This window comes from Silurus meridionalis, chromosome 18, assembly GCF_014805685.1.
Source record: "Silurus meridionalis isolate SWU-2019-XX chromosome 18, ASM1480568v1, whole genome shotgun sequence".
Classification (NCBI taxonomy): domain Eukaryota; kingdom Metazoa; phylum Chordata; class Actinopteri; order Siluriformes; family Siluridae; genus Silurus; species Silurus meridionalis.
The window spans coordinates 9,449,312-9,468,313 of NC_060901.1; the positions used below are offsets into that span (position 1 = coordinate 9,449,312).

Sequence of the window (19,002 nt, forward strand, 5' to 3'; positions counted from 1 at the left end):
CATTTATACTTATGCTTTAAGCTCTGTAAGTGTTATTCATTTATTATTTAGTCACCTAAATCATTACTAGTGTGGCTGGATGGAGTGGGAATGCATCCTTAAGTCATGTTTAGCACTAATTTTTCTAAATAGTTCCTTTAGTCCCATTAGTTTGTCTCAAATATCACTAAGCGGCCAAGCCCCCCCTTATTGATTTCTCATTTAGTTTAGTGTGAATTTGTCCTGCATCGCTAGATTACAGCAGTTATTCATGCTGACCAATCTCTGTACAATTTCTCTGACTCATACAAAGGATATTGCACTTCCAGTGCTTGTGTCGTTGAAAAGTTGCTGATCTTTGACCTGCTGATGGGGGTTTTTGGGATCTGCAATGTGCTGGATACTGAATCAATGTGCATCCATGTCCAGTGATCCTCAATGGTGAATCCTTGGGAGCAAAACGTTCTTTTACTGTGTTGTTTTATATATATATATATATATATTGTGAGCTAGCCCATATTTCCTTGTTTGGCATTCAGTTATTTGTTCAAGTTTTATGATAAGATGATGTTCTATGACTAAATCATATGGACTTTTAACTGTCTTTATTTTATGTCCCGGAGTAAGTACATGTGAATTTGTAGAGCTGTGAGGTGAAGCTAAAGATTATGATCATATTTTTCTTTGGGGGTGATGGGTGGTGGTGGTGGGGGTGTTCTGGATTTAATTTGACCAAATTATTAAAAAGAAGCTTCAGTGTTCAGTGTGTGAACTTGAGGTGAGGTCATTAGTCTCGTTGCTGTTGGTGTGCTGAGCAATCTCATGATCATTAGCGTTACAGGTGTTATATGTGATCTAGTTGATTACAGATAAATAAAGCCTGGTCTTTACTTTGCATTCTCCACAAGGGAACATAAAGAAAAAAAAACATAAAGAAAAAAAAAAGATATTATTTATTTTACTGTATAATTTTTTTTATCAATTATTAATACAACTTTCCCCAAACAGCAAACATTTAAAAAAATGTTTAATGTGGACATTTTTTATTTAACATTATACAGATTAGCAGATTTAAAAATACATGTCCTCTGTCCCCTACCCCACCCTTCCCCACTGTTTCCTTTTTTACTTCCCTCCCTTTCTTTGTTTTGTCAATTATCAGGCTTTTTTGTAATTAAGATAACATGTACAGAAGACATTGCAGATAAGGAAAGACAAAGTGAAAATTAAATGTGTGTTAATGCACATACTGTTCTAGAGCCACACACACACACACACACACACACACACACACACACACACACAGGTTGGTCTGATGACCTACAGCTGCGATAGAAGGTACTACGGAGACACCGTTTGGTGTGTTTTCCTCTGTCTGGGTGTACGCAGTCTTTATCTGTCGAGGTCACCAAGTCAGGAAAACTAAAGCACTTTTTATAAAAAGTGTACACTTGTAAAGAAATGTAACATCAGGCATGAGGTAAATCTTTGTAAAGTAGTGCCATAGGCTTGATAAAATAATATATCCGGAACTGGTTGCCATTTGTACCCTGTATGCTGTACTATTTATACATTTTTTTTTAATTTCAGAATGTGGTTTTGGTATTGAGAACATACAAGTGGTCAACAAGCAAAATGGTCCAAATTGTGAGTTATTCTTACCATACCATACCATTACCATTATTCATGTGTCATATGACGCATTGTGTGTAACAGCACATCTTGGCAAATGTGGAGGCACACATGCTGGTAAAATACTATCTAGAGGCAGAAGGTTTTAATGATTCAGGGTCTGATCAACTGTGAAGGTAAACTGATAATGTTAGTGAAAAATAGTTTTCTCGCTTTTGAACCATGCAGGCACGAGTCTAGTGCACTATAGTTATTGAATCTATTCTACAGGACCTTGATATCCTATGATGTTAACTCTGATTCTATTCTATTCTATCAACACAACACAACACAACACAACACAACACCTTGATCAAACCAATGAGTAGGAATCTGGAAAGACTTGGGCAAGTGTTTAGAAATGTTTATCATCTATCACCAATGCCTAAATACTCTTGACTTGCTCTTACTCTTAAGTTTCATTAATAATGTGAAATAAAATCAGTGTATATCTGACGTTGACATTGCAGTGATTGAGGGTTTCACTAATATGGTCTGTAACAGACAGGACATTCATGTTATAGTATTAAAGCTGAGAACAATCAACATTTCACTATAGTGTACCCCATGCTTTTTAACGTTATGTGTGTGTGTCTTCCTTTATCTTTGTTTATTTGGTTATTTGCATTGCTTGCCTGCTATTTGGCTGAAGTCCTTAAGTTACTGTGGTGATTTCATGCCTTTTACTTAAACACAAAGGCATCTTTCTTTCTCTGTTCTTTATTCACGTTTTGTCTGTCTCTGTCCCACCATGACAAACCCCCCTCCTCTCCAAAATGGAAGGGGGGTAGATTACAGATTCTAATCTGTGGGAAACAGAGGATGCTGATCAGACTATGGGAGGAGGGTTGCCATAGTGATGGGAAGAAATTCTTATGTTTTTGTGGGAGAGAGAGAACAGCAAGTACCTTGATAGTCTTGCCAAAGAGGGCAATTCCAGTGTTTATGAATCTTACAAACGGTGTTTCTTCCAGAAACCTTTGTTGTAAGCTTAACGTGGATCGTAATCATCTTTTGTGCAGTTTAGTTGACTTTAAAGTGTGTTTGTGTCTGTGTGCATGTGCATGTTGTGCTTATATGCCTGTGTGGTTGATTGGGGGTGCATGTAACTGCCTAACCCAGTTTTCTCCTTCTGTAGACTGTGATTAATGAGGCTGCTGTGTGATGCCTCAGCCTGCTTTAAGTGTTTGAAGTCGGACATTAATCGACCTCCATATGTTGAACCACCAGACAGAAAAACCAAGTCCTTGCAAGACTGTATGTGTGTATTTGCATCTGAGGGTCTGCCTGCATGTGTTTGGGAACAGGATGCTACTGACATTCTGATACAAAGCTACACCTAACCCAGACATAACCCAAACACAACCAAATTCAGATCTAGTATGTCATATACAATTCTGCAATTGGATATTAATACGATATGAATGAATTAGATTTAAATAGTTTGATGTATTCTGCTATTAATTGGTCTGTGCACTCTGTTTACCCCAAGAATGATTGTATTATGGATCTGTAATAAGGGGCTTTATTTAATTATCAGCTTTGCAGCTAGTAGAATCTTGTTAAGGTAGAGAAAAGGAGGGCCTAATTTCTTTTTATAATTTGTATTAAATTTAGGACCATTGAATGCTCATGCTTATCATTTATAACCTTGCATCACACATTCAGGCACAAACACATACAGGAGATGTTTGTTTTGACTGGGCCTGCATGAGCTTTCTGAAGGCCAATTCTCCATATCAGTTTTGATGTTTGTGTGTGCGTATACCTTTATTGATGTCTGAGTAAAGGAACATGTGCAGGCACCTATAAGACTCACACTTAATGTTTTCTGATTTTAACATGCAGGCTTTAATGAGCTAGTGGTTAGTGGGATCAGAAATTCACTGAAAGTGTTTTGACTTTGACTTTGAGCAGTGAAGAGAGGGGGGAAAATAGAACAGAGATGGCAGGAATGTAAAAGAAATGTGAAAGGTTGAAACATTTCAGGCTTCTAACATTTTCTAGGTCTGTATGGTGTATTTTTAACATGGGTATATATAAAACTCCTGTCCTTCCTTTCTTTTTTCATTCTTTAAAATTTCAATAAGAATGTTCATAAGCATGTAGAAGAAGCAGATTTTGTCTCTGTGTTCCCACCTTATAGTCTTCCTTTGGATAAATACTGTAGGTTAAATGACCAGAAAGAGAAAAACAAGTTGCTTTTGTTTCCTGAAGTATTCTGCTCTATAGACATTGGCTAAGGAGAGATCTGACTGAAAAGAAAACATTTTAGTAGCACCTAGATGGATTAGCAGGCTCAGATGACCTAGTCGATTTTCACGTGTATTATTTTTTATTTATTTATTTTATTTTTATTTTTTTTAATAATAAAAATTTAGCGATGTGGAAACACAAATAAAAATAATGGGTTAAGGTTATACTTTGACCCAAAGACACCTCACAGTTCAACATCTCAATATAAGATGAAGGTGCCAGGGAGAGTTAAAACAATTACTGTAGGTTCTTATTCTGTAACATTTAATTATGAAGACCGATGACTACATCTAATAGCTAAAGTCTTGCTAACTGTTTCTCTTTTGTTGTTGCTACATTATAACATTTGCTAGCAAATAATGATCACTTCCACATTATTTTTCATTGTCTGTATTAGTATGCTTAACTTGCTAAGAGAATTCTATATTGTCAGATGCCTCTTTTTATCATAGTCAGTTTCTGGTCAGTGAAACATCCAGTAAAACTCATTGGAGTTTTTACTAGTCTAGTGGACTAGCTAATAAATTTGTCTACGCCTGCAAGACAGCCTTGTAATGCCAATGAATTCCTGCTGATTGTAGCGCATTTCTGGCCTCTTCTATAGCCTGCCTTCTTTCCTACATGCTTATCCACAGGACTGCTGCTGTCAGGGGCATAAGAGACTGCCAGCCAACCTGGCATGGCATAGAGGCTTGATGGAGAATAGAGGGCAAAGGAACAATAGCCAGCACTGTCCCGTGTACTATGCGCTCACTGGACAGGAATGTACCAAGAGTGTAGCTCCACTGCAGCTCAGTTTTCTTTCAAAACTAGACTCAAAGGCAGAAAATGAATAAGGGTGTACAAGGTGTGTTGCAAGCTTTCAAGAGGTGTATGCACTTGGGCTGTGTTTTAATGAGGTGGTCCCCAGCAGAGTAGAAAGTGCTTAGCTTTAAAGAAGCAGCCCATGTCTTCTCCCTTATGTGCCAACATCAAAGACTGCTTTCTCATGAGGGGGTGGTTACAAGGCTGTGTGCATGCGGGCGTGCGTACGTGCAAGAAGTTAAATGAAATACCTATAATAAAAAGGGTAGCGGCAACGAGCAGGTGGGGTTCAAACTGTAATTCTTGCACCAGGCTTACTGGCTTGCTTTTAGGTGGGTGTCTATAAAGAGGCTGTTGGTAGTTAACAACCAATGTATGAACGACAATGTATGGTCACAACCAAGCCGAAACCGACAGTTTAGTTGTTTCATGATTACTAGCCATTAATATATGCCAAAAAGAATTCCTTCTTTCTGTTTCATTGTAAAAGGTTTTTTTTTTTTTTTTTTTAAACCTTAATTGAAGCTCTTCTGAAATAGCATACAGATATACATCTATATCACAACTGTGGCTTTGGCTTTATTTGCATTCTATAGGGCTTCAGACAATTTACCATATTATGCTCTAGTATTTTAACTGAAACAACGTAAATAATTGAATTCTTTATTCTCACATGAAGTTGGAAATTGTGACATTTTGAATTTAAACTTTGATCATTTGTGTGCTTACATAAGAACCCCATTCAAACAACCTGTGTGTGTGTCCATTTGTGGCAAATAAGTCTGGGTTGTCGTGGCCTGTCTGAGCAGATCTCACGCATTGGAATGTCAACTGCTTTAAAGCTGACCAAGCTGCAGGGTGTGTCTGAAGTCTCACACTTTACAGTTTATGTTACCAGCTGTTTGACAAGATGTGCTCTGTCAGCATATACATAGGGGTGTGCTCACATGTTTGGATGCTTGCATCTCTTCTCTTTCTCTCTCTCTCCAGAGTATTTACAGTTTATTTATTCTTCAGTCTCCATTTTATTTAAACAGTTCATTTATTCTTGGGATCATAAATGTTAAAATTAAAACTGCACACATTAGCCAGCATTGCATTTACCTTCTTGTTTATTTGTGACCACACAGATGAAGCATTCAATCCATCTCTCTCTCGCTCGCGCGCATGCGCGCACACACACACACACACACACACACACACACACACACACACACACACACACACACACACACTGTTCCACCACAACATGGCTACACATTTTACCTAATCTAACCACAAACACAATTCAAAACATATTAAATAATTGCGTCCAATAAGTTATGATGGAGCACAACAATGAATTTTGTAATGTGCTTGGTGTTCTACGCTAGTTTCACTGTTTTTACCCTGCGTGCGTTCATGGGTTCTTGGCTTTGTTTTGCTCAAAATTGAAAGAAATACATTTTTACACCTCTTTTTAATACAAGCTGATTTTCTGACCTTTTCTTGTGACCACTTCTTGTGGGACTCATGGTGCGGTGTGTAAACGCTTGCCTGTGGGCTTCACCTGTGCAATGAACTCAACATCTACCTACAACCTTCTTAAAGTGTCACTTCTCAGAAGTGCTTTTAAACGCAGTCTAGATTTTATTGTTCTGAATTTGAAACCTACCCATTGCTTTTCTGTATGGTTTTCAGTTTGGTTTTGGCATTAGGCAATAGAAATGAATGAGCACTTCCTGTAGTGTCTTTTATACTAAAGAACAAAGCACAAACCTGTTTTTGGCCCTATGATGTACATACTTTAGGGATTTCAGAGAGTATGTACTGTACATTTTTCATATTTCTCTCAATACATCCATGCTGACTGCGTGGCTTCAGGCAGCAGGAAACATCTTTTCTAGGGAGGTAGCAAAACTGTTTCTGCCTATTGTGTGCGCGCACACACACACACACACACACACACAGAACCAGCCTGGTGCATTAGAAAGAGCCCTTTTATTATGAGTCAAAAGAGCGCTGTCACCTTGATGCTGAGTCGCTGACATGCTTTTTCTAATAACTCCCCAGTAATCTCTTTCCATCATATCTTAAAATCCTCTGCCTTGATTTGTGTGTACGCACAATTACAGTTTAGTACTTTGTCTCTGACTCACCAGTTTATTTAAAAAACTATTGGTTAAAATAACCATTACTTTACAGTGTGAAAATCTTCAACCTTTCAAATAGAATTATGAATTTTCCGGCTCTTGCAGCACATCTGCAAGTAGTATAAGCAGCTGAAGAGTGTGTGTCTATGCAGAGAGGTTGTGCTGGAATGATGTTTTTGGGTTCCTCCCACTCTATTTATTAAATATCTTTCTGTTCAGAGAGGTTTGTTTGTTGATATCTACATTTCTGAAGTCTTGTGCGTGAATGTGTGTTTTATTAATGTGAAGAGGTGTCTAGAGGTTCCTCCTCTTGTGAATGTTTTATTAAAAGCCTTTTGGTTATTCATGAAGGAGGGTTTTTTTTGCACCTAACATGTGACCCATTTTTGAAGTCTGGTGTATGAGTGTCCCAGAGGAATTTGCTGAAAAATTCAGCAGAGCACAATGTGTAGTGTCTTTGTGCTACAAATGTGATTAATTTTTTTTATTGCTATTATCAATTTTTAATTATGCTGCGATTTTCCAGATATAATTGTCTAAAAAAATATGCTTCCATCCCCCACTTCTAGGCCTCCACTGCCTCAGAGGCCCATGGAGAAGATGAAGCGATTTAAGAGGCGTTTGTCGCTCACACTGCGAGGAAGCCAGACCATTGATGAGTCTCTGTCGGAACTCGCTGAGCAGATGACCATAGAGGAGAACAGCAGTAAGGACAGTGGTGAGTAGGACAAATTGTGATCAGTTTTGTGCAGTATTAAATGGGTTTAACCTTTTTTTTTTTTTTTTAAATGAAAGATTGCTAATGATTTGTATGGTGTGGGAGTGGAGCATTGTGGTGAGAGGGCAGAGCCATGGGGGTGACAATAAAAATCTTTTCAAGGGTTACAAAAGGCTAGAAACGGATGTAACAGATACCAGAGAGAGATACAGGGCAGAGCTGACGTGTGTGGGAAAGTAGAGGATGCCAAGTAAAGGCGTGCCAATCCGCGAGTGTGCGTGCGTGGGTTACGTGCTGGCATCAAGGAAAGATGTCTGTTACTGCTAGTGGGTGTGTATCCCGGCGTTAGCACAAGGGAAGGAAATCAGTGGGGAAAAAGTGAATGAAAAATAAAAGAAAGCGCTATCTGTTGAACCATCACCTGTCGTCTGTTTCTTTCAATCCGGAACCAGTGAGATCTTTTACAGATGTGTCTCATTGCCACGTTAAGGAGCAACTTTAATTTAGCAAATCTTGCACAGTTTCTCTCTTCTCAGTGTTCCTAATCTTAAAGCTAAAACATCGCCATATTTTTTTTTTGGTTCAGTGTCTGGCTGCTCGGCATCCATCCTCACCTGGTCTCCACGCTGAACACAGGAAAGCCACATGCCACACGTTCACTGCCTCAACTGAGACTATCTGATCTTTTTTTTGTTTTGTTTGTTTGTATGTGTGTGTGTTTGTGCGTGTGTGTATGTGTATGTGTGTGTGTGTGTATGTGTGTGTGTGTGTATATATATATATATATATATATATATATATATATATATATATATATATATATATATATATATATATATATATATATGAAGTGAATGCAACATAGAATATAACATAATAAATACACTAAATGAACAAACGTTTGTGGAAGCCTGATCACATGGTGTGCTTTTTGAAGATCCCATTCCGCATTTAGTTCCCATTTGCTGTTTTAATAACTCATGATGATCCACTAGATTTTGGAGTGTGTTTGTGGAGATTTAAGTTTCAGTTTATTTTATTTGTATAGCTCTTTTCACAATTGACATTGTCTCAAGGCAGCGTTACAGAACTGAAGAATTAAAGTGAAGTATGTGCATTTATCCCTGATGATCAGCCTGGGGTGAGAAAAAACTCCCTTAGATGAATGAGGAAGAACCCTTGAGAGGAACCCATCCTCATTTGGGTGATTTTATTAGTGTGATTTTTTAGAAATCTCAAAACAACACAAAACACTGGAGAGTGAGAACTACTATGAATACCGAGTGTGAGATTATGAGTAATGTCCTTTCTACAGTCATATACGGCCAGTTGACATTGTGGAACCAAAATAGCTAAAAATTTGAGGTCATCATAGATGCAACACCAACTCCTCCAGGCCAGACCCTTTAAAAATTTTAGGAGGTCCAATGTCCAAACTCTACATGAAGTGGAAGACAAATGGCGCTCTTTTGTCTCTAGATGGTTTGGGATGTTTGCGGGGTCGGCATCTACTTCTTTAAAGGTCCATAATCTTGATGAGTTGGGACACAACTGGAGCTGGTGCAACCTCGGGATGCCTCGGGATGGGTAGATAAAGAAAAAAAGCAGTGGAGAGGAATTAGCTTAGGTGCTGTTCATAATATTAACAAGCACAAGTTGATAATCAGAAATAGCTTTATGACGAAGTATGTTTACACACACAAGGAATTTGACTTGGCAACAGGAGCTTCCAGTGCAGAAGTAGTACAGACATAATGTAACAAATTATAAGTAAAACAGGCAATTAAATAAATGTGAATAAATTTGATCAGATGTACTGGAGAACAAGGTTATGATATGTGTTATGTGTAGGACATAAAAAGTTATGTCTTTAATCTGCCCTTAATCTGGGAGAGTGTTTGAGCCCCGAAAACTGTCAGGAAGACTATTCCAAAGTAAATGTGAGAATGCTTTGCCACCTTTAGTGGATTTTTCTATTCTAGAAACTACAAGAAGTGCAGAGTTTTGAGATCTCAAAGAGCGTGATGGATGGTAGCATGTTAGAAGACTGGATAAATACATGGGAGACAAACCATTTAGGGCTTTGTAGGTAAGTAGCCATAGTTTGTAGTCGATTCGGAATTTAACAGGTAGCCAGTGTAGGGATGATAAGATTGGGGTGTTATGGTCATATTTTCTTGACCTTGTGAGAACTCTGGCTGCTGCATTCTGGACTAAATGTAGCTTGTTTATCAATGATGCAGGACAACCACTTAGTAATGCATTACAGTCGTTCAGTCTGGAGGTCATGAATGCGTGGACGAGCTTCTCTGCATCAGATATAGACAACATGTTTCTTAGCTTAGGAATATTTCTAAGGTGGAAGAAGGCTATATTTGTAATATGATTATCAAAAGACAAATTACTGGCTAAAATAACTCCCAGGTATTTTACTGTTGAACTAGTAGTTACAGTACATCCTTCTAAATGCAAGTTGAAATGCTGGAGCTTATGTATACTGGGTTTTGGGCCGATGAGCAAAATCTGTCTTATCAGAGTTAAATAATAGAAAGTTATGAGTCATCCGGTCTTTTAATTCTTTAACACACTCAGTTAACCTGGTCAATTGAGATGTTTTGTCTGGTTTTGATGTATAGATGTATAGGGATCATCGGCATAACAGTGGAAACTCATCCCATACCGTCCAATAATATTTACCAAGAGAAGCATGTATATTGATTTGTGCTCATTCAGCCACAAGGGTGCTTGTGAAATTATGTGCTGATTTAGAGTGAGAAGCCCTGGAGTACATTCAGGATTCTAGTTTATCCCAGAGGTGTTCAGTAAGGTCGAGGTCAGATCTCTATAGCAGGCCAGTCAACATCTATTTTCCATTCCAGCCCATGTAAAGCATATCTTCATGCAGCTAGCTTTGTGCACAGGGGCATTGCCTAGTTTATGTAAATATAAAATGTAATGATATTGCATCTAAAATATTTGTATACAATTGTGTCCCTCTGACATCGTAACAGTTTGTGACGGTCAGGTGTCCCAATACTTTTGTCCATATTGAGAACATTTGTTTTTGCAGCTATATTGTACTTGGTTTTTTATATATTTAACCCCCAATGAAATCATTCATGTCCTCAATTTTCAAACCGTGGCTTTATAGCACTTGTCTCTTTTAGTTTAAACTCTTAACAGCAGTGTTTTAGTCTTGACCGTAGGACCGTACTCAGTACCCTTTTTAAAAAAAGTATACAAATTTCCCTTTTTTTGATCAACTTGCAGTTGATGCTATTTGAGGTTCTTTCTGGCCTTATAGTTTTGCCCTCTTAAGGATGTCCTTGTTCTCCAACATCAACACCAGTGTTTATTATTATGTACCAAGATTGTATTGCTTGTTCTTTCGCTTTATTAGGAGTGTCGCACTTCCAAATGATAACACTTACATGAACCCTCTTGTTTAGTTTTGGCTTTCTTGTTCTTTATAAAACTACATTAAACTTGCTTCTTGCCTGAAGTTGGTTTTGCAAAATGGGTCTTAACTTTAGCGCCTGTTAATCTTTGTCATGGTGGAATGGTTTTGGATAAAATCTGATGTTCTTATTCATTAATGTATTAGCTTTACCACCAGGTAAGAGGGTAGTTTAAAGTCCCTTAAGTATCTCAGATGGTACAGACGCTGCCGGGCTTTTTTCACCAGGGTGTTGATGTGATAGGACCAAGACAGGGCCTGCATGATGTGAACACCTAGGCACTGGAAACTGTCCACTCTCTCCACTGTTGTTTTTTAGCACATGGTATGACCACTCCTGCTCAAGTCCACTATTAACTCCTTCATTTTTCTGATGTTCAGGAGAAGATTTTTTCCTAGCACCATGCATTACTTTGTTGGACGTGGCCACAAAGTGTAGCAGAGTTCATTGAATTACTGTGTGAAACATGTTAATATTTAAATATGCCCAGAATATATTCTTGTAGTTTGATTTTATTTGTATTTTTTTATAGGCTAAATGTACATTCAATTCCCTGAAATAAAATTTTAAATAAATTGGACTATATGTGACTGGTGGTAATTGTAACGGATTATTCACTCATTATATTAAACAACTAGAGCTATCTGAGAGCAAACACGAGGTCTGAGGTTAAACCGGAGACGCAGATGTACCCAAGAACTCGTGTTCCTGTTTTTATCAGGAAAGACAGCCATGCTATTAAGGCTGGAGGGAACACATTATTTCTTCTACTTCCCTTTTTTGTCCCCCTTTCATTTATTCTTCTGTAAGTCAGCTGGTAATTACATAAGAGTCAACACAGCCCTGTGAGCAGGATTCGTGAAGTATGGCGCATGTGACACAGAGCGATGGGCAGAATTAGCTCCTCTGCTGGCGGGTGCTTGTGAGTGATGGGCTTTGTTAATAAACAGGCTGATTTAAACTAAGTAGATTTGATTCGAAGATTTACTTGGGGCCATTAACCATGAAAAACCATACCACCTTCCACTGTTATCCGACTCTAGGACGTGTTTCGTAGGCCCGTATGTTTTTGCACCTTCAATGAATTCTGCATCGACTGCTTCTGAAAAGCTTCGAGAGGAAAACGGTAGATGTTGTGGCTCTTGTGCCAGGAGCGGAAGTGCAGGAAGGTGTGAACAGTGCAGCATCCTGACCGTAATGTTCATTGGCAGGGGCTTGATACAGGGGAGTGGGATAATTTATGCCTTAAACCTTCCTGGTAGATTTCTGTAAACTAGAACTGAACTGATGGCCTCTTTAAACCTCTCAAAGAATGTGTTTCTGTACCACATGTGTGCTATCTGTGTGGTAGTTGTTCTGTGCATTATATGGACAAAAGTTTGTGGACACCTGACCATAAGATTGGTATGTGCTTTTTGAAAATACTATTTCACATTTAGTTCCCATTTGTTCTAGTAATAACCTGGGAAGATGTTCCACTAGACTTTGGCGTGTGCTTGTGGAGATTTGTGCTCATTTTTTAGGCACCAGGGCATTAGTAAGGCCAGCTACTGATGTAGGGTGAGAGAGCCTGGGGTGCAGTCAGTGTTCCAATTTATACCAACGGTGTTTAATAAAGTTGAGCTCAAAGCTTTATAGCAGGCCACTCAAGATCTTCCACTTTAACCCATGTAAAGCATATTTTCATGGAGCTGGCTTTTGTGCACAGGGACATTGTCATGCTGGTGGTTTGGGTCATGCACAGGTTTGGGACTCCTAGTTCAAATGAAGGGGAAATGTAATATGTGTATATAGTTCTCTAATTAATAATTGATTGATTAATACAATTAAATAACAATAAACCTGAAGCATTAATGTCAGTAATATCAGTTTACTTGTTTTTGCCAGTAAAACAATTAAACAGTTTGTTCTGACAGCAAAAGTGCGTAGATGTGCACCTTTTTAAACCAGGGTAAATGATTTATACATTTCTTTCTCTCAGGCTAGATGTTTGGTGAGGTGACAGGATTGTTCACTGTTTTAAGATTGGCTGCTAAATCATTTACAGGAGCTTACATTACATAATCATCTGAACTGAAATTGTCACTTTCTTTTCCTCTACTTGCTTCAGTTAACACCTTCTGCCACCCATGCATGTGTGTACACACACACACACACACACACACACACACACACATATATATGTACCAAACCCTCAAAAATGCCATTAAGTTAATATCTGTGATGTAACGCTTGTGTTACTTAATGTATCACCACATTCAAACCCTTCGGTGTTTTTATAAAAAAAAAAAAAAAAAAAAAAAAAAAAAAATTTCTGAAAGAATTCCCAGGGCTTTAAAAATGGTGTGTCTGTGCACACGTTTTAAGGCTCCGAGATGCCACTGAGACAGGTACTTAAAGGGTCCACTGATGCCTGAGAGCTTGTGGCATTCTCACTTTAGCGCTGTTGCCTAGCAACAAGCCACGATGAAAAAGCATGCAAGGAGTCGCCTACGTATTATGCACTTACACCAAAGGAGTCAAATGAAGCTAGCATGACTTGGAAAGGAAAGGGAGCAATGATTCCTGGTTGTGGATCTGATGCAGTAATAATAAAATTGTCTAACCTTGACTTTATAATAATAATGGAGGGTAAAACAAAAGTAATTATGACCCATATAAATCTAAATAATTATTATTCCAGATCATGGAGATAATAATTTCTGTCCCAGTTTGTTTTGTGTTTATCTGCTTATGTAACCCAAACAACACAGTGCTGTGACCATGCAAGTGTTGATTACAGGTTGGAGTGCAGGGTGATGTAGTGAATTAGACAGCAGGACAGGTGGTGTGTTGGCAGAAGTGTGTGCAGGCACAGGTGGAACAGACAGGTGGAAAGTGGAGGACACTCTGATACTTTCACACAGAAGCACACAGTAAGTTTTCAGATGGAGAATCTGAGAGCTGATAAGGACCATGTTAGGCAAAACACTTTTTGGATTGCAATTAAATGCCTTTAGGTAAAATAATTTTTTTTTTATGTCCTCAATGTTTCAATGGTAAAAAATACAACCAATTATTAAAACAAGCCCTAAAATGAAAGAAAAAAATCTATAAACCAGAGGATGTGTGCGGCTAAAAGCAGCAGCAGTTTTTGTGTCAGACTTGTTTTGGTTTTAGAAAAAAAAATAAAAACATGCTGTGTACATGTTTCGCTCTGGTGCTAACCCTCACCTCAACCACAATTTCCAGACATGACAGAAAGGCAAAGTTCATCTACATAGGTGTTTTGAGAGTATCGTGCCACATGACAAATTCTCACAAAGACACCTTGAGATAACAGATGCTAGTATGCAGTACTTAGCTAAAGACTTGCTGCATATTTTCACGGTCAAAGAAAAGGTTCTGAAATCATCCCCATACATGTGGCAAAAATATCACCAAGCTGTTAAATAATATATATGTTGCAGTGTGATTTACAGTCAAAATAATGGGTGCTTAAAACCCTAAATCTTAAAATAAAAAATAAAAAAATAAAAAAAAGCAGTTTTGAAAAAAGATTGTATTGTATATATTTTAAGAGTTAAGGTGAATGGTGTGCATTTATCCCTGATGAGCAGTCATGGCGACTGTGGCAAGGAACAACTCTCTTATGGTAATATGTATTGTGATTATTGGTCTGCTTAGTAGATTATTAAACAGAGATGTCTGTCTACTTTCAAGTGTTTTTCACTCTGTTCTGTTGTGGGTGTACATTTTACAGGGATGAATTTTCATTCAATTTCATAATTTTTTATCTGATTAAAAAAAAAAGCCTAAAGATGTTTCTTGAAGTCTAAACATTAAAATGCTCTTTACGCAAGAAATTTTGAAACATTTTCTAAAATTACTATATAATAGTAAGTTGGCGCTCTTCACTTTTTATGCCTTTAGAAGATTCTCAGTGCTTATGTGGTGGGAACAACTTTGGCTTTGCTTTTTGGCAATAATCTTTTCTGACATGCACAACCATCAAGGCATCTAGTTTTCTGGTAAGTGTAGGTGGTTGAAAATAACTGCTGTCGTCTGTGTTTACCCAACGTTTTCATTTATTTATTACCAGTGTTGAGAGGAAAGCACAGAGTTTAGTGAATGGCCAAATAAGAGGGGGAAAGACATACTGTGTAAATGTACATGCTTTGCTGGTAAGTGAATGATGGGGTTCATGTGACAGAGATGTGTTCATTGGTAAAATGCTGTCATGGTGACAGATATGGACCAATCATCTAAGGCTTTCCAGATGCCAACAGTTGTATCTCGGTTCCCGGGAGTGTTGTCATAGCAACTGCTGTGTGCTGATTGGCTTTTGTGATCATGAAATATGATAGGTGGGTTAGGTGATCCTCTCAGTCATACGATGTTTACTAGCGTTTTCTCTCACACACACACACACACACACACACACACACACACACACACACACACACACACACACATATAGTGAACCACAGTGTTTAATTATTAAACAGTGTTTATTTTGTTGTCCTTTCAGAGCCCATAGTGAGGAATGGACGGCCACCCTCATCTCATAGTATGCACTCGTTCTTGCACCAGTACACAGGCTCATTTAAGAAGCCTCCACTACGCCGGCCTCACAGCGTCATTGGGGGCAGCCTGGGCTCCTTCATGGTCATGCCACGCAATGGAAGCAGACTTGGTAATCTATCAGTCTTACACACATTCCCCACACACCATTGGTACTCTTCCCACACCACCCTACTGTTCACACACACAACATTTACTCACAATATGTACTCTACTGAAACATGTTCCTTCAGTGAAGCTGGGATTTAACATAGTAGTAGTCAGTGGTTTAGACTAATCAGGCCACATTACTAGATTGTGTTTCCTCAAGAAAGAAGAGGAGGCTATTATGCAATATCATTCAAACAAGATTATCTACATACCAGTCTGCATGTTTGGTTTACAAAAAAACACACCACTGTCATGTTAATTATTGAACAAGACAAATCTCCTGTATATGCAAGTTGTGATGCATTAAGAAAATGTAATTAATTGATAGTTTTTTTTAAATATTGTACTAATTAGAACATCTGACTTAATTTTTAAAAAGTCTGACTTAATGGGGTTCAATTAGATGAGATCATATGAATTCAGTTTTTCCTTGCTGTATGATTATTTACTGGAGCTGAGTAGATTTGCATTTTGTTTTCATGTCTGAATTATAAGGTTTATTTATTTTTAAAGTTTGAAAACATTTTTGGACGTTATTTATGCGTAATATACTGCAATGAATTTTGAATAGTGCTTTAAAAACTATCAAAGCATTTATAATAATGAGGGCAAGATTTTGTCATTCAAGCCCAACTGTTCACTCTACCTGTGCAATCTGTTAACTCTACTTGCACATATATGCCACATTCGATCCAAGTCCTGTCAGTTTTCAACAAGTAGCTGGCAGTAGTTTACATTACATTGCATGAGCATATTATCAGGCTCTTTCACCTTATTTTGTTGTTTCAGATTTTAGTGACTCCAAATGCATTATTTTAAAATCAAAAATAGATTTTGTGGTTTTGCATTTTTTTTATTCATATCCCATGAGTCATCTTGACTTATAGTTAAAAAAGAAATACATTGTTTCCTCACAAAACCAGTATTTTGTAAACACGAATGCTCATCTCGTGTTGCTGCAATAAATATTACATGCTTGAACAGCTGATTTGCATTTTCCCTGCACTGTAAAATAAAGTAACATTTCTAAAAAACAAAAAAAGCATACATAAAATATATTAAAAGCAACTCTAACAAAACAACTCCGCAATTTCTCAGCAATACGGTGAGATATCAATTTAGTTAGCAAGAGTTATTTACTAGCCAATGCACTGCAAGCCTTAGTTGGATACATTTACCTGCTAGATTAAAAAATACATTGCCAAATTCAGCATATACAGTTGTGTTTAAGTATCATTGTTGTAGGCTGGCAAATTTATAATGTAAGACCATAGATATTTACTCAAGGCCTGCGGTGCTGGAGAACTGGAATGAATTATACTCTGCTTATTGGATATTTCATTTGTTTTAAATGCTATCAATTTATTCAGTCATTAAATGCATACTCTTTAAATGAAGAGGTTTTTTTAATTTCAGTGTAACAGAAAGTAGAATATTGGTACTCACTTGTATATTGGTGGATAAATATTTAAACGTTGCATTTTTTTATGCAATATAAATGCTTAAATTCTTTCACTAACAACTTTTTTTTTTTTTTTACTTCACGGACAGTCCAAAATTATTTGTGCCCTGAGCAGCAACCTGATTGAGCAGAAGGTTTTAAATGTCATTTTTTGAAAACCACAGAAAATAGAAACACGTTTTAAAAGTAGCTGGATTCCCATAGGAAGGATGTAAAATGGGCATTGCTGTTTGAGCCGGAAAGAAGTGTGAAAGCACCCGTGCAGAGCTCCAGCCTGTGTGTGTATCCTTTGTGAGCCCTTAGGCTATTTGAAATACATGTTTAAATTCTGGCAAAAGAAGCTCTTGTTAAGTCTGAGAGGGTAAAGGCAGAGATTCTGGGTTTATACGTATATATGTCTTAATATTCTGGTGCAGTGGCAATTTAAATAGTTCTGATGCTGCTGAATTGGCTGTTTTAAAACCAATGTCTCTGAGAAGCAGAGCCTTCTTGTGAGGTTGATGCTCTTTTTTGCTATGTATAGCAGCTAAAATCTAGTCCTTTTCAGGGAATTTCAGTCACAGTATGAGCATGCTTAGGTTTACAGGAAATGACTCAGAAGACTGCTTGAAGGTGAGGTAGCAGGAAGTTTGTCACAGCCATTCTGTTGCTTGCAAAGTGTGTTCGTGTGTGTGGTTTCCCTTCCCGCAGCCATTATTCAAAAGAGAGACAGACATGTCCAGACGTGCTTTACTCTTCCACACCGCCATTATTATCTGTCCCCGTTAAAGTCAGACAAAAAACCTGCCATACATGTGTGGGAAAGAGAGATGTACACTTCTTCTAATGTTGATTATTTGTAATAAACAAGTCTAAAGAGGCTGAGAACAGGGGGTTGGCCTAATTTTATGTTCTTCGTGGTTACCATACAACACCTGAAAAAGTGCAGCATCGTGCATGCTCTCCAGAAAACAGGACATGAAGGAGTATTGGGAGGTTTCTTATAGAAGACATGCCAAGAAACTGAGTTTCTTGGTTGCGATGGAAAGAACCGAATCTGGATGCTGTTACAGTACGCTGATCTCATAATTCTTTAAACAGTATATTAAATTTCTCATCTGTAAGCCCATCTTGTCATCACTCATATGCCATGCCTTACACACTTTCACACATTTAGTAGCTTGAGGCATGAGTCTGGTGCGCATGTATTAAATATGTTTCAGATTAACTTGATGGCATCAACAGCATAGCCATTAATTTAATTAGTATTAAACTTTTTGTTTTATTATAAAAAAAAAATTGGGAAGGTTTTATATATATATATATATATATATATATATATATATATATATATATATATATATATATATATATATATATATATAAAATATACTGGAGAAGAGTATACATAAAAACATTGTCCCTTATAATATAATGATGACATCATCATGTAATTGATCATCCAGTGCAGTTACAGCATGTGTATAAGTGGAATTTATACTTCAGGGCAAAGTTCTTTCCTCATTTTTCTGATCAACATACATGACATACACAAAAGTATTGGGACACCTTACATTTCCAGCTATATGTGGTTTTCCCCAAACTGTTACCACAATGTTGGAAGCACACAATTGCACAGGCTACCTTTGGATGTGGTAACATAAGATTTTCCCTTTACTTGAACTGAGACCCAAACTGTCCAGTATGACAATGGCCCAGTGCACAAAGTGAGCTCAATGAAGATATGCTTTACATAGGTTGGAGTGGAAGATATTGAGTGGCCTGACCTCAACCCTATAAAAACACCTTTGCAATGATTGAATTGGAATG

The 19,002-nt window shown here is 37.6% G+C and overlaps 1 protein-coding gene across 2 annotated transcripts in view; it reads left to right on the forward strand.

Moving 5' to 3' along the window:
* Nucleotides 1-19,002, forward strand: part of cdk17 (cyclin-dependent kinase 17) — a 44,594-nt gene that overhangs the window by 12,669 nt on the left and 12,923 nt on the right. The window contains exons 2-4 of one of the 2 annotated variants that reach the window (XM_046873263.1): nucleotides 1,570-1,626; nucleotides 7,412-7,560; nucleotides 15,529-15,693. In XM_046873263.1, coding sequence (XP_046729219.1) covers nucleotides 7,434-7,560; nucleotides 15,529-15,693 — 292 coding nt within the window. In that variant the 5' untranslated portion in view covers nucleotides 1,570-1,626; nucleotides 7,412-7,433. The remainder of the gene's footprint in view (nucleotides 1-1,569; nucleotides 1,627-7,411; nucleotides 7,561-15,528; nucleotides 15,694-19,002) is intronic. The other variant, XM_046873261.1, reaches the window with a different exon arrangement.